Below are 23,625 nucleotides of genomic sequence, written 5' to 3' on the forward strand. Positions count from 1 at the left end.
ACTTATTTTGCTAAGAAGGGGGTATCATTCCCATCCATGTGTGTGTGTGTCTCTGTGTGTTTGTTTGTGTGTGTGTGTGTGTGTGTGTGTGTGTGTGTGTGTGTGTGTGTGTGTGTGTGTGTGTGTGTGTGTGTCTGTTTGTCTGTGTGTTTGTGTGTGTGTGTGTGTCTGTCTGTCTGTCTGTGTGTGTGTGTGTCTGCACCATGCCAAAACTCCTACAGCTGTGATCTGATTTGGATTTCGCACATTGGATAATTTTCAAAATCAGTAAACAACACACACACACACACACACACACACACACACACACACACACACACACACACACACACACACACACACACACACACACACACACACACACACACACACACACACACACACACACACACACACACACACACACACACACACTAGACCACATGTCTACTAGACCACATGTTCTTAGACTCCCCTCCCCTGCATCCAGGATGGCTACCTATATGCTAGAAAAGCCAGTATCCGGCACAGCCATGAACGGTCGCAAATTCCTGAGCTCCCGGAGCCCTCGTCAATACAGCAAGCAAAAAAGATTTTGCGCACATTTTCTCCTCGTTATGTTTTGGATAACGGATTCGTACCTCTACTCAACGATGAAGCTCAACCAGACAGAAGAGGAGAGAAGAACAAAAATGGAAAAGGAGGTCCACAGCGACTGCTATTTTCAAAACGGCACGGAGCATAAGCACCTGGCCGTGGGGACAGCGACCATTCACACAACATTAACGGCTAATCCGGAAAAAAAGAACAGGCCCCCGACTGGCAGAATGGACCGAAATACTTTTTTGTCCCTTATCCTGCTACTCTCGGGAGACGTGCAGCTAAACCCCGGACCCAGCCACGTCAGGACCCCCATCAGGACCCCCGTCAGGACGCGAACCCAGACGCGACGACTGGGTCTGGCGCTACAGGATGCAACGATGGCTTCGGGTGCCTACATTCCACCCGACGCCAAAGCAATCAACACATCCGACGCCGCCGCAGAGGAACACACGCGAGGACGAGATGGGAGAGAAGGTACCGGGGCTAATCAACTCGACGGTGACGCAGGTAGCCGGCAGGCTAACACAGCAAACTACCGGAGCCAAAGGACCCTACCCATCCCCCACCGAAAGCCACCCGGTCAGCGAGACATCACCACAGGGAGCCGGCGGGATGGAATCAACACAGCCCCCTGCCCCCTCCCCACGGAATTTCACCACCCGGGCATCGAGACGGAATCAACACAGACGCTAGCAGATGAACCAGGACAGGATAAAGAATCACACCCATCCCCCCTCCCACACACGGACCAAATAATAACAACACAGCCCCCCCCCCCCCCCCGTCGCGGGACACCCACCCTGATCAAAGGATCCCCCACCCACCCCCGGACATCACAGAGCCCCCCCCCCTCCCCACAGACGAAGAATTCTACCTTGATCTCAAGGATATAGGCAACACAGCAAACAAAAACGGACTACATATTTTCCATCTAAATGTAAACAGCCTAAGACACAAACTGGCAGAAATAAGACAACATTTCATTAGCGGTAAGGTAAACATTCTATGTTTCTCTGAAACTAAACTGGATTCATCAATAACAGACCAGGAAATATAATTGGAGAACTATTCAATAGTCCGTAATGACATGAACAGGCATGGAGGTGGTGTCTGTATGTACATTCATAAAGACACCAAATTCATTAACCGTACGGACCTAGATCATGAGGCTATTGAAACTGTATTTGTAGAAATTCTATTTGAAAGGGCTAAATCTGTTTTAGTCGGCACAATTTACAGACCGCCAGACCAAAATGGCTTTTATGATGTGTTGGATGTGTGCTTAGCTGGAGCTGAGGATGCAGAAAAGATTCTTATTGGGGATTGGAACACGGATATGCAACAAAAAGATGCACCCGTCTTCAAATCCTTCAATAGGTTTTGTGATCTGCACGGCCTCAGCCAGCTAATCACCCAACCCACACGTGTATGTGAGTCAACTCAGACTACCATTGACCTCATCCTGACCTCTGACAAGTCCAAGATCTCCAATAAAGGGGTTATAGCATGCGGGTTAAGTGATCATTATATGATATTCTGTAGCCGCAAAAAGCTAAAACAAAAGGCTGGCTGTCACAAAACAGTCACATCTAGAGACCTCAAAACGTACGGTTATGTATATAACCATAGTTACATGAGTGTAGTGACGCTCAGCATCATACTGCACATACTTCACGTCAGTACCTGTGCACTGAATAAAAACTCTCAATGTATCTTTACATACCAACATCTGTCTGGCCACACCCCCATCCGCTACCTATATAAGCAGGGGTGTGGCCATACACTCACCTCCTTCTCAATCTTTCACCTTAAGGCAAGATCAAGGGCCGCAGTGGCGTCTTGACGCTGAGCGTCACTACACTCATGTAACTATGGTTATATACATAACCGTACGTTACATATCGTGTAACTCTGCTCAGCGTCATACTGCACCACAGGAGCTGAGCAGAGCTTACGCCCGACAAATGTACCCCACTGAGGCCCCCCACAACCATCAGAACCGGGGAGGACCCGAGCCCCCCCGACCCTCCCTATTGGAGGACGGGAGGGAGAGGGATCCTACCGTGCGAAGAGGAACTCGAGCAACTTAACGCACAGGGTGAGCAGACCGTGGGGCGCACCCACGACTATGCACACGCACAACCCGCATGCCACCAGGGAACGAACGGAAGTAACAAACCTCGTTACCACCCCCAAAATCACGGGGTCAAGAGCAAAGCTCAACCCTGTGGCAAGGCCGTAGCAGCGGAGCGCGGAGGAGGACCCAGACCCAGAAGGGACTGGATCCCCCCGGAAAAAGGGGGCCCGGAGAGGCCAATGACGCCACAGCATCGAGACCTCACCAGGCGGTCACTAGTGACACCGCCCCCCACATCGCCAGCGTATTCTGACAGGGCCCATCCAAGAGCAGGCCCTTCCCCCCAACAGCACGCCGCCTGGCTCACTGCCCCTGGTATACTCAGGCAGTCAGCATGGCTGTAACTCGAAGCACTCAAGAGGCTACACCTACAGCGGGAGCAGGCACTTGACCCGAGCCTGGAGCACTGCGGACGAGACAGGCGCCAAAGGGGTCAGCTGAAACAGCACCCGGGCGGAAGGGGCGTATGCTGGCATTGTTGTGCACCATGTCACAGCCTCCACAAAAAAAAAACCCGACTCTCTAGAGGGGCCGAGGCAGAGAAGGCTGACACGATTGGCAGACGTCATGAAACGTGCAGGGGCACACTCAAGCGGTTAACCCGGGAGTTGACTCCGCTCCAACACACCAGGGAACCAATCACCCTCTTGGTTAAACATGAGGTGGTTGTTCCTATAACCCCTCAGGAAAAAATTCCAAAACACACCTGCGGGTATACACTGGCTATACCGCAGTACAAGTGTTGTAGTTTTCAAAAAGGGGTTATCCCAGGCCTACGGGTCGACGAAAACAACTTCGGACCGGGCCCGGCGGACCGGGAAGTACACAGGGATGCCAGAGGAGTTCCATAAGAACCACCTCAACAGCCCCCTCTCAGCCATGCATAAGCAGGAGAAGAGATGGGCGAAAAGAATGGAGAAGGACCAGGCCCCCTTAGCGCAGCTCAAGGTACAACACAACATGGACCAAGCAACAGTGAGGGGTAATACGTAGTAACACAACCACAAACATCTCCATAACGCCAAACCCTGTGACACCCGGGCCGACCCGGCATTTTTCCCCCCGAAAAAAGCACAAGTCCCTCAGGGTACCAGAACAGCAGATCTGCGTCCCCGGCGGACAACGGGTTAACTGACCTGGACCGGCGTGACCAGAACCAGTCCCGTGCCCTAATCACGCCGACATCCCCAACACTAGGAGGGGGGGAGGTACGCGTGTCGATCCAAAACAGTATAGAGGGCGCCACCCAGACGGTCCCGTTCGTACCGTGCTCAGTGGCCCACCCCAAGGGCGTGAGACCCCTCTACCTATGCTTTGATCTATTCCGTTAACATCCCCCAGATATGAACGATAATTCGTCGAGACAAACCTAGTAAACTGGCGCTCGGAAGAGACAAACTCCATCCCAGTTGCCCCATAAAAACGCAGTTTTAATGATGAGCAACCAAGGCGCGCAAGCCTCATGCGTGATTCCTATCAGAAACACCCAGGGCCAGCACTATGTACACGTCGCGACCCAAAACACATCAATGGATAGTCTAACAAGACACCAGATACTGTTCCTCCAAGCAGCCTGGGAGAACGACAAGAAGCAGTTTTTTTTATTTGTAATTTTCGACAGAAAAAAGAAAAAATTATACGGACATGGGTCCCATGCGACGCGGCTGAGGCAAACACCACCCCGTCAACCACACTTCATAAGAGGGGACGGGGAGCGACGTACCCCTATGATGGGGGGAAACCCATGACTCAACAGACCTGTAAGGCGAGGAGTCAGGGAAACCCTAAACAATACCCCGTCCACCTACTCCAGAGAGACTTCCCACGTGAGCAATATATTGAAAAGACATATTGCAACCACATACAACAGAGCAGAACTTCTTTTTAAGTTCTACTCACCTTGACAATCTGAGGAGGAGGCTCTGAAACTCTGAGGAGGCTCCCTCACTGGGAGGGAGGGTCTGAACTCACAGGAGGCTCTGAAACTCCCTGAGGAGGAGGCTCTGAACTCCCTGAGGAGGAGGCTCTGAAACTCCCTGTAACAGAGGTCCATAACATGGAGCCTGAATAACCCACGGAAGTCTTACCAATAGAAACGCGCCCAGTGACGTACTCTATGGCGGGGAATTTCCGCTGTCCACACGCCCAATCTTTCATGGCGTGGGACCAGGAAACTCCCCCCCCCCCCTACCCTGTAACGTGCTGATCCAGCAACGTGACAGGAAGCCCGAAGGACAGGGGGTTTTAACCCCTGACCAATCAGAAAAAGGGGAGGAAGGTTTACCAGTTCACCCCTTTACGACCCCTCACCCCTGATACGATGTAATCACAAAGTAGAGCCATGACACCAGTCATAGCATGCTACATGAAGCGTTTAACAGCTTCACATAGACTCATGTGCGAAAAACCTGCCATCTGATTTTTACAAAGAAAAAACACAGACCCAGAGAAAACAGCCATCTGATTTTTACAAAGAAAAAACACAGACCTAGAGAGGGCCCCTTTAAGAGCCCCGGTACCAGACTTACACATGTGCTTCTGTAGGCCAACACCTAAACCAGTTGTAGATCTTACAACACACACAACCCTTCATCACAATAAAAAAGGCAAAGTACACTCTCACTACCGTAAGAGGAACGCCGTTTTTCATAACGAGAGAAGACACAAGTCCTCGATTTTGTATTGGCCACAGGCCTTGCTAAGCCCACATGACAGCGACCAAAACAATATTTTCCCTAGGAAAAAATCTTTTCTCAAGCAGGAGCACAACCCCAGCAGTTTAAGCTGAGGGATTACACCGTATCCCCACAAACATAGTGACACAATATATTGTAAACAAAACATGTTTGAGAGGAGGGGGGAAACCCCAGGGAAACCGGGGGTATCACCCCTTCCCACCTCACCCTTGATACGACCAGGTTGAACAGGTACTGCCCTGTTAATATGTGAACACGCTACCTGTTTATTGTCATCACAGGCTGAGTGAAGGACTTACTCCTCGATCACATGTCACTAAGCATAGCTTTGCAGGGTAAACAACCCACTTAGTTTTGAGCTCAACCACGTTACTAACGTTACATGAACCCACAAGTTCTCATCACAACTAAACCAGTTCATTTTACTCACGTAAAAAACAACGCTGAGTTTCTAGGTAGAGAGAACCTATACCAGCGACAAGACAATTCACACACAACACATGTCGTATCCCAAATGTAGTGCAGCAACATACGTTTTGGAAAACATTTAGAAGGGAAGGAAAGAAGAGGTGTTAAGCGTCCAAAGGACTCCTACCTACACCCTGAGCGCTGAGAGGACTGCAAACACTGGTCAACGGCGACAGCCGAAGTCGAACATGGCGTCTCTTGCGTTGGTGACGAGGGCAATGTCCGCTGCGCCAACCAGCCGCTACGTTCTCCATGTTGATGAAGTCCTCGCTGGCAGGGCACACGGTGTAGGGTCGACTAACATCCTCTGTCAAAGATGACGTCGTAGTCAGAGTCTTAAGGCTTGTTATTCACACAGCAATGTACAACAGTGTAGCATTAAGCTAACATTCAATCAGGCCGACTGATAGCAACAAGCTAACGTTCCTAGCCTAGTGAACGCAATGAGCTAGCGCCACAGCTAACAGCTAATTGGCTAACAGGTAGGCCACCCAGCTAGCACGCAAGCTAAGCTATCACCTGAACTGTACACAAGAACACAATAAGCCACACTTCAGACAGGCCGCCGTCTGACTCCCTCCTCATCCTAAGAGAGAAGAGAAAAAAAAAGTCAACACCGTTTTCAGAACGGTGATTTAACAGACATACAGCGGAGTCGGCACAATTCCCTTATGGGCTGCAGTCGACCTGAGCATGGAGCTTCCGATAACGAAGATCCAGACCCACTTTTCCTCGTGTTTAGGGTTTAAACTTCCACTCATTTGAAAGATGGGGCCTTCACGGGACAGAGAAGAATCCGCTCGTCCAGAGACCCCGGGTTTCAACCACAGATCTCGGTTGCGGCCCACTAGTTTGACTATCATGGGCTTCAAACCAGGACTCTCCGTCCGCCGCCTAAGAGGCCGAACAAAGCACACTAGTCTGGAGCCGGCCTTCGTAAAATTGTGCAGCTAACCCCCATAGCAACACAACCGGTACTCGCATAGCAAAACATCACTCACCCAGAGGCAGCCAGTTTCTCACAACAGCCGACGCCTCCTGCACAGTCCAGCTGTAGTACCGAAGGTTCAATACCTATCCAGCCGCAGCATAGAGGACTGCAGGTGGGGATTAGACCAGCGACGCAAGCTCCTAATACGAAAAAGCCGGTGGATGTCAGAATGATCATCATCTTCCAGACACCCCAGTGACGAAGACATTATCGCCGTATTTTCTTGAAAATAGTGAGAGAGAAAACAAAGATATAACATCAACGTATCTCCTTGCTCTTCTGTTCTCCTTTCTTCAGTCTAAACAACCTAACTTTGAGTGATTGGTATACAAGGCACTTCCTTGAGGTGAAAGTGAAGAAGGAGGTGAGTGTATGGCCACACCCCTGCTTATATAGGTAGCGGATGAGGGTGTGGCCAGACAGATGTTGGTATGTAAAGGTACATTGAGAGTGCACAGGTACTGACGTGAAGTATGTGCAGTATGACGCTGAGCAGAGCTACACGATATGTAACCTACTCTAGCGAGGCCTTTAACCTTGAACTGGAGAGCCTGGACTGGTCAGATGAGCTCAATGGTACACTGGTTGAAGAAACATGGTTTGGTTTCAAAACCAAATTTTCAACAATACTAAACTACATGGCCCCCCTAAGAACCACCAGGGTAAACAATCGCGCTGAGCCATGGATGCACACTGAAATACTGACCGCTATGAAAACCAGAGACAAAAAATGCTCTGAGTTTCGTAAAAGTCAGTCAAAGCTTAACAAAAGCACGAGCAGTGAACTCCAAGCCCCACGTGACTGAACTCAAACTGGAAAGAAACAGACTAAGAAATTACGTAAACGTCATGATCAAAACAGCAAAAAAAAATTCATCAATGACAAAACTGAGGAAAACAAAAACAAACGACGTAAACTTTGGAAATTACTCAATAATCAACTACTGTAGGCTGCAGTAAAAAACTTAAAACCAGATTCTCAAACATAAACATAATGATGGATAACACGCTCATCACAGACAAGCTGGATGTAGCCAATTACTTAAAAATTTTCTTCACAAACATAGCCACAACACTGGTAAACAAACTACCCTCCCACTCAGGGCATTATGGGGTAGAACACATAGTAGCATACTACAAGAATCTAGGGGTTCACAAAGACGACTTCAAACTGTAAATGGTAACAACAGATGAGGTACTCAAAAAACGGAGCGCCCTCTAACCGAACACTGGCCATGACAACATCCCCTCCAAATTCCTCAGAGACTCAGCAGCCGCCATCACCCCAGTCATCACACACATAATAAACCTCTCCATAAAACAGGGACACATCCCCAAGGACGTCAAAATTGCGAGAGTAACACCCCTGCACAAAAAGGGCAGTAAATTAGACCCAGGCAACTACCGCCCTGTTTCTATCCTTACCTCCATCTCGAAAGTCATGGAAAGTTTTTTATACGAACAGGTCGAAAAGTACCTCGCGGAAAAAAATCAAATCTACGAATTCCAATCTGGCTTCAGAACATCCCACTCCACTGACACATGCCTTCTCTATTTAAACGACCACATCAAACAAAAGGTGGACGCGGGCAAATACTGCGGCATGGTCATGCTGGACCTACAAAAGGCCTTCGACACTGTCAATCACACAATTCTGATTGACAAGCTAAAAGCAATTGGTTTTGATAGTCTATCAGTGAGCTGGATGCAATCCTACCTGGAGGGGAGAGAACAGATGGTGGTGGTAAACGGTACCCTATCCCCCCCCTCACAGTGAGCTGTGGTGTTCCACAAGGAAGCATACTAGGACCGCTACTGTTCCTAATTTATGCAAATGACATGTCGTCAGCTTGTGACTGCAACTTGTTCCTGTTTGCGGACGACTCAGCCCTGCTGGTCTCTGACAAGAACAAGTTACAGGTTGAAAAGGCCCTCAGCTCGGAACTAGGCAAAATCTGCATATGGCTCGCCGACAACAAACTATCATTACACATGGGCAAAACAGAGTCCATTCTCTTCGGTTCAAATAACAAACTCAGCAAGACCGACGGCTTCTCGGTTACAGTGGGTGACAATATTGTCACAAGGAAAGATGAAATTACCTACCTGGGTTCCATCCTAGAGGCTAATCTTTCCTGTGACAAAATGGCCCCTACAAATGTCCTAACCCAGTTGTACAGTAAATTACCAAGTAAGGCTTTGTCAGTATTCCAATGTACAGTGTACAGTGTCCCCCCCCCCCCCCTACCCAACCCCCCCCCCCACCCCCCCACCCCCCCCTCCAATGTACAGCCCCCACCCACCCACCCAACCCCACCCCACCTCCTCCAATGTACAGTTTCTACGCCAAATGTATATACACTCTTTTTCTGGACACTTTTTGTATCACAAACAGTACTGTATTTGCAAATCTGATATGTCATAAATGTATAGATGTAGCAGTACTGTCTATCTGTATGTCATGTATGTCATATATGTTATGATGAATTGAAAATGGGGGACCCTGATGTAAACAAGACGAAAGTCTTTCTCTGGTCTGCATCCCCTTAACAATTGTATGTATTGAGCTGTACTGTACTGTACCCATTCTGCAATCTGTTAATAAACTTTTCAATCAATCAATCAATCAATCAGTCCATTCTCTTCGGTTCAAATAACAAACTCAGCAAGACCGACGGCTTTTCAGTTACAGTGGGTGACAATATTGTCACAAGGAAAGAAGAAATTACCTACCTGGGTTCCATGCTAGAGGCAAATCTTTCCTGTGACAAAATGGCATCCAATGTAATAAAAAAGGTCAACCAACAAACTCGATTCTTGTACCGGATCTCCTCACTGGTAAACAAGAATACCCTGAAGACTCTGGCAGGAGCACTCATTCAAGGGTACTACGACTATGCTTGCACCTCATGGTACCAAAGCACCTCAAAGGCTCTAAAAACTAAATTACAAACATCTCAAAACAAACTGGTCAGACTACTGCTTGACCTTACTCCTAGAACCCACCTCACCCCTGCTCACTTTGACAACCTAGGATGGCTTAGAGTAGACGGCAGAGTACAGCAACTTGAAATGGGCCTGGTCTACAAGATACACTACACGACCAAGGTACCCATGTACATGTCAAAATACTTCCCAAAGGTCAGTGAATACCACGATCACAACACCAGAGGGAGCTCCACAAATCATGTTAAACCCAGATTCGACTCAAACAAGGGACTAAACACGTTTAGCAATTATGCCACATCAAGGTGGAACGCCCTACCCAAAGCTGTAAAGGAATGTGAATCACTACCCACTTTCAAAAACACTCTCAAAGAACACCTACGGGAGACTGCAATTCGAAACTGGCCCCTGTAAATGTCCTAACCCAACCCCCTCCAATGTACAGTAAATGACCAAGTATGATTTTGTAAATATTCCAATGTACAGTTGTACAGTGTCCCCCAACCACCCATCCCTCCTACCCAACCCACCCACCCCCCACCCCACCCACCCAACCACCTCCAATGTACAGTCCCCCCCCACCCCCCAACCCCACCCCACCTACCCAACCTCCTCCAATGTACAGTTTCTACGTCAAATGTATATACTCTCTTTTCTGGACTATTTTTGTATCACAAACAGTACTGTATTTGCAAATCTGGTATGTCATAAATGTATAGATAGCAGTACTGTCTATCTGTATGTCGTGTATGTCATATATGTTATGATGAATTGAAAATGGGGGACCCTGATGTAAACGAGATGAAAGTCTTTCTCTGGTCTGCATCCCCTTAACAATTGTATGTATTGAGCTGTACTGTACTGTACCCATTCTGCAATCTGTTAATAAAGTTTTCAATCAATCAATCACTCAATCACTCAATCAATCAATCAATCAATCACTCAATCAATCAATCAGTCAATCAATCAATCAATCAATCAATCAATCAATCAATCAAGCTTATCCTGTTCTGTTCTGTTCTTGTTATTGGGATTTCATTATGGTCCCATTCACACTGAGGAACAACATGTTTAGTTTAGTTTAGCTTAGTTTATTTATTTAGCACATTATTTAAAAACAGTACTAAGGAGGGAATGAAGCCCAAAGGGTTCCACTCCGATCCCATCAATGTCCATAATCAAATATGAACTAAATACATGTAAAGATGGTCAAGGAAAGAAACTCAAAACAAGATTAGAGACATACTGTAAGGCAAACACTATAACGAAAAAATGGAAGATAGACATGGATAGATATCATGTTTAAAACACAGCAACAAGAGCCAATGACAAGAAAAGAAAAAAAAGTACAAGAAGGCAAAGGAGAGGAGATGAAGAAAAAGAACAAAAGAACCTATGGGTAACACTGTTACACAGGACTAACTTAATAAGTTGATGATTTATGATGAAATTAAATGGCCTTTTAGTTGCTTTCTAAAGATAGATAAGGAGGTTGTTGACCTGAATGATGAACTTAGAGTGTTCCAGAGTTTAGGACCTCTAAAGTTAATGTTGAATTGATGGCGTAGTGATCATGCGTAGTGATCATGACAACATGATTACATTTCTATATACCATGGTGACCAGCAGTACTCCCTTTATCCACGTAGGTTGCACGTGTTACATCATGTATGGTAGTGGTTCTGAAAAATGTTCACGTCAAGGACCCCTAAAGCAACACAAAGTAGACCACGGAACCCTGTTAAACTAGATTCATAGAAAAGTAAATACAAACTAAATTAACAATGTAACTTAGTTTACAGAAGGACAGTTTCCTTCTGAAGCACAACTTAATGTCTCATCCTTCCAGTCGGGACCATTTGTCACATAGTGAGAGCTCCACAGCTCAAGCAAACCCCCACAGGGCTTGTATTTTGGTTTTGCACTTCTCGTTCTTTGTTATGTTATTGGTATCCTATTATTATGCAAAGTCTAGGTGATAGATAAGTGCTGGTACTTGGCGCACGGCGCGACGAGTCAAGTGAAAGTTGCGGACGCATTTTTGTGTGCGCCCGCGTGCACGTGCGTGCACATCCGTGCGCATACTTCTGCTCAGAAAAAACTGCTGGGACGGCGTGGTACCGTGTGGGACCACCACTGCATCACTGCTTATGGATGAAATTATAGTGAAATGTAACTATTCTTCATTTTGATAGCAAACCCCTTCAATGACCCCAATTTGAGAATGTTCATGTACATATACATTTAGATTTTGTCATTTAGCTGACGCTTTTATCTAAAGCGACTTACAAGTTTTGTACGACAAGTCAGTAGGAAGGGTACAACTCTATCAGCTGAGTAACAATTTCCATCAAATTGTTCAGACTGGAGTGCTACAGTGTCGAGTATATGTTAGTATATTAGGAAGAGTGCATGACTGTAGAGCAGCGGTTCTCAACAGGGGTTCCGCGGCACCCTAGGGTGCCACAGAGAGCTGCCAGGGGTGCCTTGAGATAAAAAAAAAATAAAATAAAAAATTATGTTTTTTTTTTTTATTATTCTTTTTGGATTACAGAAAATTATCACTAAAGTGCTATCTGTTGCAGTTGCACTGTTTTCCATGAAAATCCCATATTTGGATAAGTGGCCATTTCTCAAAATCTGAAAATCATTATTTAATAAAACACAGAAAAGGATCACCAAGTTACTCTGGATAAAAAAAAACTTTACAGACAACATTGAGACAAAGCTTCCTGACACATCTCCATCCAAACTCTTGGAAGAACTCATTGAAATCTCATCTGATACCACCTGGAGAGCTAGTTTCAGAGTGTGGTGCTGAGTACCAAATATCTCATGATGCAGCAGTTAAGGTGTTGATACCATTCAGCCCCACATATCATCTGTGTGAAGCTGGCTTTTCATCCGTGACAGCTCTGAAAACAAAATATAGGGCCAAGTTGAGCCTTGAGGATGACATGCGTGTTGCCTTGTCAAAGATCTCCCCACGTATTGACCGTATTATTAGCCAGCAGCAGCAGACCTCGCATTGAGCTAGAAATGTCCACTGAGTGAACGAGTGCTTATTTTCTGTATTTATTTATATTTTTTGAGAAATGGTAACTTGGTGATCCTTTTCTGTCATTTAAAAAAAATACATGATTTTCTGTTTTTGAGAAATGGTCAAACTTATCCAAATATGCTATTTTTATGGAGAACAGTGAAGCTGCAACAGATAGCACTTTAGTGATCCTTTTCTGTATTTAAAAAAAAATACATGATTTTCAGTTTGAGAAATGGTCACACTTATCCAAATATGCTATTTTTATGGAAGTGTGCAGCTGCAACAGATAGCACTTTAAATAAGATTACAGAAAATTATCAATAAAGTGCTATCTGTTGCAGCTGCACACTTTTCCATAAAAATTGCACATTTGGATAAGTGTGACCATTTCTCAAACTGAAAATCATGTATTTTTTTTTAAATACAGAAAAGGATCACTAAAGAAATATGCTATTTGATTTACTACTACAAGCAGTGTAATGTCAACAGTACTAAGCTATTTAGACCTGAAACACCTGTTAATAATGCATTATATAGCCTGCATATACACACAAATGTGTTTCCTGGTTTCTTAAATAAACATTATTTTGAAAGCAAGCACTTTTGTCATCATTGTAGCAAAAAAGGGGTGCCCTGGAATATTTTATTGAACACAGGGGTGCCTTGGCAGCAGAAAGGTTGAGAACCCCTGCTGTAGAGGACAGTAAATAAGGTTTCTCTCATGTAGCTACAGTACGGTGAGTAGAGTACCTTGGTCCCCATGATCTCTCTGATGGCAGAGTCGAACTCCAGAGAGTTGTTGTAGTCCACAGTCATCACGTGAGGCCTGCCGATGTACTGCTCTGCATAGGGATGCTGGGAAGACACCTGGGGACAGGACAGCAGCATGAGCAAGGCACTGCTCACATTTAACATGGGGTTCTCTTTAGTGTTCCCTGGAATAAAGTGATACACTCCGTCACACGGCTGGGTTCTCTTAGTGTTCCCTGGAATAAAGTGATACATTCAATCTCTATTTATACTCGATAATACACTGAGTAATTAAACTCATTTACAGTGCCGTCGAGATGTTACATACACAAACATCCCAGTTTGAAACATCCTCAGTGTGAATGGGACCATAATGCAATCCCAATCACAAGAACAGAACAGAACAGGATAAGCTTTTCTAGCATATAGGTAGAGACATCCTGGATGCAGAGGAGTGGAGTCTAAGAACAGGACATGTGGTCTAGTAGACAGTGGCAGGGAGGCTGCCTCCATGTGATCCTATCATCTAAAGTACAAATGCTGTATTCACATCATATAGGAATAAGGAACAACTTGTTGTTGTCTCGAGTAGCATGGGCATTTTGTGTAGCGACTTTGCTTAATACTAATAGACTAATAGCAGCTTACCTCTCTAGAAGTAGGCTTGCCTCTGAAGAACTCGTGATTGAGTGAGCTGTGGGGTGGGTGGAACTTGGGCTGCAAGAAGATGCAGCCATTGGCTATGGCTTCCAGAGGGGCGGGGCCTTCATAGGGAAAGCCAAAGCCGATGAAGAGCTGGAAAGGAAAAATGAACTACTATAAGACTACAGGTGTTTGAGTTGTTTTATGAGGTGTATTATAAACTACGATAAGAACACAGGCGTTTGGGTTGTTTTATGAGGTGTATTATAAACTACTATAAGAATACAGGTGTTTGAGTTGTTTTACGAGGTATAAGGAGGTGTAGTGGTTACGTCATTGTTGTTTCCGGCCGGTCCACCTCACTTGAAATTGCTATATATTTCCAATGGACACATTTCTAAATCGTCTCATTTAAAACAAATAAAGCTTGAACTTTGGCATGGTGTACCTTTCTGTGTGTATTCATCCACAATCTATAGCTCAACATGCAACAATTCGCAATTAATCCGTATATAATAAAATTATATAAATATAAAATAATTACGTATAATTCTATTTCAACCAAAACATTTTAAACAATAATGTTAGTGAAGGCCGGGAACTCATTTTGTGCAAAAATGGAAAGCTTGCCAATGTTCATGAGGCAGAATTATTACAATAGCCGATAATACATTTTCCCAAAGGGTGGACCGCGTGGGAAACTAAAGTGATCAGACTACACCTCCCTATTATTAACTAATACAGGTGTTTGTGTTGTTTTATGAAGTATATTATGTGGCATAAAGGAAACATCTTGATTGGTGAGTTATTTATGCCACATAACAGTTACCTACTGTAGCTTGCTGTGGCTGTATGGTCTCTATGTGTGTGTTTTTGTGTACCATGTGGCAGAGTGTGTCCTTGTGTGTGTGTGGGTGTGTGTGTGTGGGGGGGGGGGGGGGGGGTGTGAGTGTGGGTGAGTGACAGAGAAAGTGAGACAGAAGAGATATGAGACAATAAAGTAGCTACAAGGAGAACTTTCAACAAAATATATCATTGCTATATTGACTGTGATATACAGTACTGTATAAAGTAAACAAATGAGATCATGATAAGACCACATTTCCCATGAATCCCGTCGTTTCCTGTTTTACCAATAACTTCTGCTCCCACAGCACGAGAAGCTATTATTAAGTTATTTTTGTTGATAAGTTTTGTTTGGAAATCTTCCTTTGCGCCGTATGCCTTCATCAGAACTCCTGTGGATGCGGCCCGGACACACAATATCAATAGCAATCGTAATCATAAAATAATTCTGTATAATTTATTTCAACCAAACATTTTTAAAGGGGAACTATTTTACAATTTCTTTCACTATTTGGGCACTTTTACACAATTCCTGTGAGTTTATGGAACACATATGTAAGGTTTATTTTTTTTTTTAAATAATTTTTTTTTCTAATCAAGTACTCAAAAACAGCATTTGTCTACCTCAACATTTTAAGATGTTTTGAGGCTTGGCCACGCCCATACTCGGAATGCGATTTGAGTGACAGAGAGAGAGAGAGACCCCCACCTGTAGCTCCGCCCATACGCATGCAAAGTGAACTCGTACACAAACATGGCGCAAGCATACGTTTTTGATCCGGAGAGTGACCCCGACTACGAGGAAGACGAGATTGAGGGATGGCTTCAAGTTGTTTCTGAGTGGTGGGTAATGTATACTGTCTAACAACAGTCAGTAACAGTAACGTTAGTTAATAGTCATTTAACCAAAAATGCTTAAACAATAATGTTAGTGATAGAAGGGAACTCATTTTGTGCAAAAATGGAAAGCTTGCCAATGTTCATGAGGCAGAATTATTACAATAGCCGATAATACATTTTCCCAATGATAAATCCATATACGGGTGGACCGCACGGGAAACTAAAGTGACGTCAGACTACACCTCCCTATACTGTACAAGGGGCTCACTTAAAGGAAGTCAGGAAAACAAGAGGACTGGGATACTGTGTGTGAAAGAAGGGAAAATAACACAGCCTAGTTCTTATGCTCACAAACAGTGGCAAGCGCCAGCAGAGGGGATGATACAACACAGATTGTTAATTATTTTGATTTATGGATGGCTTTTATAATTTACCTAAGCTAATTGGAACAATTATAAAATGTTATAGGACTATTCTATTATCATTATTATGATGGGGTTAGACATAGGTGAAAAGACATCAACATTCTCATGATGTGCTCTGCACAGTAGAGGTATAGGATCATAATTAATTTTAATTATAAGTTAATATTAAACTAATGATGTAATTTGTGCAAATAAGCTAGCAGATGTGCACTGTAGTGCAACCGTCGATTTGAAAAGCTAAATGTTTGTCTAAGAAGGCTAAAACTATGACAGGATGAGCGAGTGCATCTGGCCCCCCTTCTAAAGGTAGACCTTTAGCTATGGAGCCTCTGGGAAACAGCTCGGAAACTAAAGGAAGACCTTAAGGTAGAGCTTATGACGCCCTTAGCGCCAAGAGGCTTGACGAAACCCAGCCCTCATATGTTTGTAAATCACATAATTTCGGGCGGCTACGTGGCGTAGTGGGCAAGGCGCTCGCCACGAATGCTGAGACGCTGGGCTCGACTGTTCGAGCCCAGCGCTCCACATTGCTTTCAGTTTAGCTGGTCGTTCATACTAATACACATTGGCCGTATTAGGGGGTGGGAAACTGATGGGTGGGGATCGGGCGTTGTGGACAGCGACTCCTACAGGTCGGTTGGTGCGCCTGCGCAGTAGAATCAGGGAGTGTCGGGGGCAGCGTGAGCCTCCCACGCGTTACTCCTCACCACTGAGAGATCGAGCTGCGCAGGTGAAAAGATGCGACTGCTGTTACCTCAAGTACCGGAGGGGACTTGTGCTATGTATGACTTAGTCCACATTGCAGCCGGCTTGTGGGAGGCAAGAAACAGCGTTCGTGACAGGGGAGGGTTGAATTGGATGATACGAAATTGGGATGGGAGAAAATATAGAAAATGGGAGAAAAAGTGGATAAAAAAAAAAGTAAATCACATAATTTCCTATTTGCGGAGATTTTGCACCTTGTAGTAAGTAGTAGTTGTTGAGAATAGAATGAAATTCTGTTAAAATAATGAAATTTTTGGGGCGGCTAGGTGGTGTAGTGGGCAAGGCGCTAGCCATCAACGCTGGAGACGCTGGGTTCAAATCCAGCTCTCGGCGTTGCTATCAGCTTGGCTGGTCGTTCATACTAACACAATTCTCCACTTGCACAACCTGAAAGTAGGCACTTCCGGCTGACTTCCGGTTGCCAATGGTACTTCCTGTCCCATCCAAATACATTGGTTTTAGCTACTTTTCTCCCCTTATTTAAACAACTTTGTCGTCACAGAGAGGCAATGAAACATTTGTATTATTATAGTATAGAATGTATTTAATAAGCAAACGTTTGTCAGCAGGGTTTTTGGGCTGTATTTCATGTAAAAACGTTTACTGTTAGTTTCCTTGCTCAGCCAGCATTAGCCTTCATTAGCTAACAGAAGCTAGTGGTTAAACAGGCCGGATTAGCTTTGAGCTAACTATCTTTCCCGACCCATGTATTCATTCCATTCTAAACATAACGTTAGTTTACAAAACATGACCCGTCTATATAACGTTGAGGAACAAATTATATAGACGGGTAATGTTTTGAACAACTAACGTTACGTTTAGAATGGAATGCATCGGCAAAGATCGTTAGCTCAAAGCTATTCCGGCCAGTTTATCAACTTCCTGTCATTTAGAAATATGATTTTATAGTGAAAATCATTACCAAAACGTCCGGAAAAACCTCACGGGAGCATTATAGACTGTCATACAAATGTACAAATGCTATAAGGTGGCAAGAAATGCACTATAAACAATACTTTGGGTCGGGAAAGATAGTTAGCTCAAAGCTAATCCGGAAGGGCAGCTAACAGTAGCTACTGTCTAACTGTGATGCATTCGACAGACAGACCGGCCCAGGCAGTTCAGCGTCGCGGATCATTTAGCCTGCTGGCTACCTAGCTCCACTTCAACCAGCATCGGGAGCTCCAGCAGCTTGTCGATGTGCTAATAGCCTCAGCAACCTAACGTTAGCTGGCTCCAGCAGATCGACAAGCTGCTGGAGCCAGCTACCGTTAGGTTGGCTCCAGCAGCTTGTCGATCTGCTGGAGCCAGCTAACGTTAGGTTTATTTGGATGGGACAGGAAGTACCATTGGCAACCGAAAGTCAGCCGGAAGTGCCTACTTTCAGGTTGTGCAAGTGGAGAATTGGCAGTGTTAGGGGTGGGAAAGCTGATGGGTGGGTCCTGGGCGTTGTGGACAGCGACCCCTACAGTTCGGTCGGGGCGCCTGCACAGCGAGGGTAGGATCTGGAGGGAGGTAGTGTGACCTTCCACACATTACACTCTCCCGGTGAGAATCTGCGCTGCCAGGCTGGCTGCCGGCTGGCTGCACATGCGTCGGAGGAAAGCATGTGACAGTCTCCGGCCTCCCGGACCAACGGTAGGGGGGAGTGCGCAACAACCAGGAAGGGGGTTGGGAATTGGCATAACGACTAAACAGTGGGATGGGAGAAAAATCGGAAAAAAAAAAAAAAAAAAAAAAAAATATGAAATTTTGTTATTTGTTGTTCCTGTGCCGTTATCAACATTTAGTGATGATTGCAATTGCATCTCCCTGATTTGCCGCTGCTGGTGGTCTGTATAGTAGTATACATTTGGTGTAAACATTGTGCCGTTGAGCTGTTGATTCCCCTCAACGTCCGTCTCTGTGCTCTACCTTGGCTTTGCGCAGCAGCTGCTGGAGCTCATGCTGAGGCAGCAGGCCGTGGTTCTTAACGAAGGCTGGAACCTCCGGAGGCCTCTGGGTCTCGTAGTACACTGTGCCGTGGACCTCCATGTATCGGTGGAGGATCTGCAGGAAGCCGTCTTTACCCTGCTGGGAGACAGCGTGGAGGAGGGGGCAGGGTTTAGAGGAGACGAGGGAACACATATAGACCCGGGAGTGATCTGTACCCTGCTGGGAGACAGCGTGGAGGAGGGAGCAGGGTTTAGAGGAGACGAGGGAACACATAGAGACCCGGGAGTGATCTTCACCCTGCTGGGAGACAGCGTGGAGGAGGGGGCAGGGTTTAGAGGAGACGAGGGAACACATAGAGACCCGGGAGTGATCTTTACCCTGCTGGGAGACAGCGTGGAGGAGGGGGCAGGGTTTAGAGGAGACGAGGGAACACATAGAGACCCGGGAGTGATCTTTACCCTGCTGGGAGACAGCGTGGAGGAGGGGGCAGGGTTTAGAGGAGACGAGGGAACACATAGAGAACAGGGAGTGATCTTTACCCTGCTGGGAGACAGCGTGGAGGAGGGGGCAGGGTTTAGAGGAGACGAGGGAACACAGAGAACGGGAAGTGATCAAGCTAATAGATAATGTATGTTGGTGGAGAATGAAAGAAGGCTTCTTTACCTCCCGTGGAGCAGGAGGATGGGAAGGAGGAGAGGGTGAGGGGTGGGGTGGAGAGAGAGGGTGAGGGGGTGGGGTGGAGAGAGAGGGTGAGGGGTGGGGTGGAGAGAGAGAGGGTGAGGTGTGGGCGTGAGAGAGAGAGGGTGAGGGGTGGAGAGAGAGGGTGAGGCGTGGGGTGGAGAGAGAGAGGGTGAGGGGTGGGGTGGAGAGAGAGGGTGAGGGGTAATAATAATAATAATTTAGGACCTGCTCCGAGGTCATCAATCGGCACACATGCGATGCATGATGCATGCAATTCGTATCTGCGATTAACCCATCCCGTCGTCCTTCCCCCCCAAGGGCAGCCGGGAGCAGACAGGCGTCAACGTGAGCCGCGCCAGGGGACCAATCCAAGTGCTCCTGTCCGTCTTCGTCAAGGACGCCACAGCGTTAGCGATCTATTGTTGTGCATGTTTTTCCATTGGGTTTATCTTATCAGGGGGGGAAACCTTTGCGAGCACGGGGAGAACATGCAAACTCCACACAGAAAGGCCTGGGAGATACCCCACCTGGGTAACTGGCATCATGGAAACCTGGTCCCCAAGCGGGAATCGAACCCTGGACCTTCTTGCTGTGAGGCGACAGTGTTAACCACTACACCACCGTGCCGGGTGGGGTGGAGAGAGAGAGGGTGAGGCGTGGGGTGAGAGAGAGAGGGGTGAGGGGTGGGGTGGAGAGAGAGAGGGTGAGGGGTGGGGTGGAGAGAGAGAGGGTGAGGGGTGGGGTGGAGAGAGAGGGTGAGGGGTGGGGTGGAGAGAGAGAGGGTGAGGGGTGGGGTGGAGAGAGAGGGTGAGGGGTGGGGTGGAGAGAGAGAGGGTGAGGGGTGGGGTGGAGAGAGAGGGTGAGGGGTGGGGTGGAGAGAGAGAGGGTGAGGGGTGGGGTGGAGAGAGAGAGGGTGAGGGGTGGGGTGGAGAGAGAGGGTGAGGGGTGGGGTGGAGAGAGAGAGGGTGAGGGGTGGGGTGGAGAGAGAGAGAGGGTGAGGGGTGGGGTGGAGAGAGAGGGTGAGGCGTGGAGAGAGAGAGAGGGTGAGGGGTGGGGTGGTGAGAGAGGGTGAGGGGTGGGGTGGAGAGAGAGAGAGGGTGAGGGGTGGGGTGGAGAGAGAGGGTGAGGCGTGGAGAGAGAGAGGGTGAGGGGTGGGGTGGAGAGAGAGGGTGAGGGGTGGGGTGGAGAGAGAGAGGGTGAGGGGTGGGGTGGAGAGAGAGAGGGTGAGGGGTGGGGTGGAGAGAGAGGGTGAGGGGTGGGGTGGAGAGAGAGGGTGAGGGGTGGGGTGGAGAGAGAGGGTGAGGGGTGGGGTGGAGAGAGAGGGTGAGGGGGTGGGGTGGAGAGAGAGGGTGAGGGGTGGGGTGGAGAGAGAGGGTGAGGGGTGGGGTGGGAGAGTGAGGGTGAGGGGTGGGGTGGAGAGAGAGGGTGAGGGGTGGGGTGGAGAGAGAGGGTGAGTCGTGGGGTGGAGAGAGAGGGTGAGGGGTGGGGTGGAGAGAGAGAGGGTGAGGGGTGGGGTGGAGAGAGAGGGTGAGGGGTGGGGTGGAGAGAGAGGGTGAGGGGTGGGGAGGAGAGAGAGAGAGGGTGAGGGGTGGGGTGGAGAGAGAGGGTGAGTCGTGGGGTGGAGAGAGAGAGAGGGTGAGGGGTGGGGTGGAGAGAGAGAGAGGGTGAGGGGTGGGGTGGAGAGAGAGGGTGAGGGGTGGGGTGGAGAGAGAGAGAGGGTGAGGGGTGGGGTGGTGAGAGAGGGTGAGGGGTGGGGTGGAGAGAGAGGGTGAGGCGTGGGGTGGAGAGAGAGAGAGGGTGAGGGGTGGGGTGGAGAGAGAGGGTGAGGGGTGGGGTGGAGAGAGAGGGTGAGGGGTGGGGTGGAGAGAGAGGGTGAGGCGTGGGGTGGAGAGAGAGGGTGAGGGGTGGGGTGGAGAGAGAGGGTGAGGGGTGGAGAGAGAGAGAGAGGGTGAGGGGTGGGGTGGAGAGAGAGGGTGAGGGGTGGAGAGAGAGAGAGAGGGTGAGGGGTGGGGTGGAGAGAGAGGGTGAGGGGTGGGGTGGAGAGAGAGGGTGAGGGGTGGGGTGGAGAGAGAGGGTGAGGGGTGGGGTGGAGAGAGAGGGTGAGGGGTGGGGTGGAGAGAGAGGGTGAGTCGTGGGGTGGAGAGAGAGAGAGGGTGAGGGGTGGGGTGGAGAGAGAGGGTGAGGGGTGGGGTGGAGAGAGAGGGTGGGCGTGGGGTGGAGAGAGAGGGTGAGGGGTGGGGTGGAGGGAGAGAGGGTGAGGGGGTGGGGTGGAGAGAGAGGGTGAGGGGTGGGGTGGAGAGAGAGGGGGTGAGGGGTGGGGTGGAGAGAGAGGGGGTGAGGGGGTGGGGGAGGAGAGCTAGAGGGTGGTACAGAAAAGCGTTATGAGAAAGAAACTCGTATGGCACAGTGTGGCGTCCTATATAGAACATATCTTTTGAAAGGGTTTTTGCATTTTTGTGGTCTGAATATAATGCTTAACCCTTTGTCGTGTGGCAGTGAAAGGGTTAACCTTCTGTATTGTTGCAGTGAAAGGGTTAACCATTTGGTAGTGTGGTAGTGAAATAATCTGCCATACACAATAGTTCCAAACATATCTTTTAGTGTAGAAAGATGAATGGTGCCTTCTTCCACCATTTTGATAATTCTACCACTGGGGTGTTTAATGACCGCCAGCGCTTTGCAATTGAAACAGCTGTCCTGTGGTAATTAGCATACGTATAGCTGGTTAACCCTTTCACTACCAGACTACCAAATGGTTAACCCTTTTCACTGGGACAATACAGAAGGTTAACCCGTTCACTGCCACACAACAAATTGTTAACCCTTTTGCAACCACACTACAGAAGGTTAACCCTTTCACTACCACATTACAGACGGTTAACCGTCTGTAGTGTGGTAGTGAAAGGGTTAACCTTCTGTAGTGTGGTAGTGAAAGGGTTAAGGACTGGGGTGAGTTATGTCCTTGAAGCTTTGCAATGCACTGACATCAAGGTGTGCATTTCAGTCTGGAGTCTACTGTATGTCAAGGCAACCAGTAATATGCATATACAGTAATAGTATAGGAAAAATAGATGCCATGAGTAATGGTAATGATATCTGAAGGCAGAAATTATATGTTTATTATAATTGTGTTTATGCACAAGCATGTGTGTGTGTGTGGGTGCCTGTGTGTGTTCACATGCCTACTGGTCTCATGCGGGCCATATACTCCACAATCAAAGTGTGCGCTTGTGTTATTTTATTTTAACCCTTTCACTGCCACACTACCAAACTGGTTAACCCTTTCACTGCAAAATTCACAGAAGGTTAACCCTTTCACTGCCCCACAACAGCCGGCGACTGTCGGTTGTGTGATAGTAAAGGGTTAACCTTCTGTCGTGTGGCAGTGAAAGGGTTAACATGGCTCAGAGAGATCCGGCCCTGCTGGATCACATCAGTGTGACAGCAGGCGTGTTACCACCAAGCTAACAAGGGCTATAACCCACACTGCCAAGGGAGCTCCCTACACACACACACACACTCATACACATGCATGACTACGCACACACACACACACACACACACACACACACACACACACACACACACACACACACACACACACACACACACACACACACACACACACACACACACACACACACACACACAGACACACACACAGACACACACACACACACACACACACACACACACACACACACACACACACACACACACACACACACACACAGACACACACACACACAGACACACACACACACACACACACACACACACATACAGTACACACACACATACAGTACACACACACACACACACACACCCACACACACACACACACACACATACATACAGTACACACACACAAATACAGT

General features: G+C 47.5%; 1 protein-coding gene across 1 annotated transcript in view; it reads right to left on the reverse strand.

Moving 5' to 3' along the window:
- The window catches only part of LOC311232149 (alpha-1,6-mannosylglycoprotein 6-beta-N-acetylglucosaminyltransferase B-like), a gene marked incomplete at both ends in the record, with an annotated part of 487,590 nt that overhangs the window by 36,815 nt on the left and 427,150 nt on the right, over positions 1-23,625 (reverse strand). The window contains 3 exons of the mRNA XM_084318847.1: positions 13,614-13,730; positions 14,262-14,408; positions 19,046-19,201. Of these exons, the coding sequence (XP_084174973.1) occupies positions 13,614-13,730; positions 14,262-14,408; positions 19,046-19,201 (420 nt within the window). The remainder of the gene's footprint in view (positions 1-13,613; positions 13,731-14,261; positions 14,409-19,045; positions 19,202-23,625) is intronic.

The sequence above is a fragment of the Notolepis coatsorum genome, assembly GCF_963971535.1.
Source record: "Notolepis coatsorum genome assembly, chromosome: 7".
In the NCBI taxonomy this organism is placed as follows: domain Eukaryota; kingdom Metazoa; phylum Chordata; class Actinopteri; order Aulopiformes; family Paralepididae; genus Notolepis; species Notolepis coatsorum.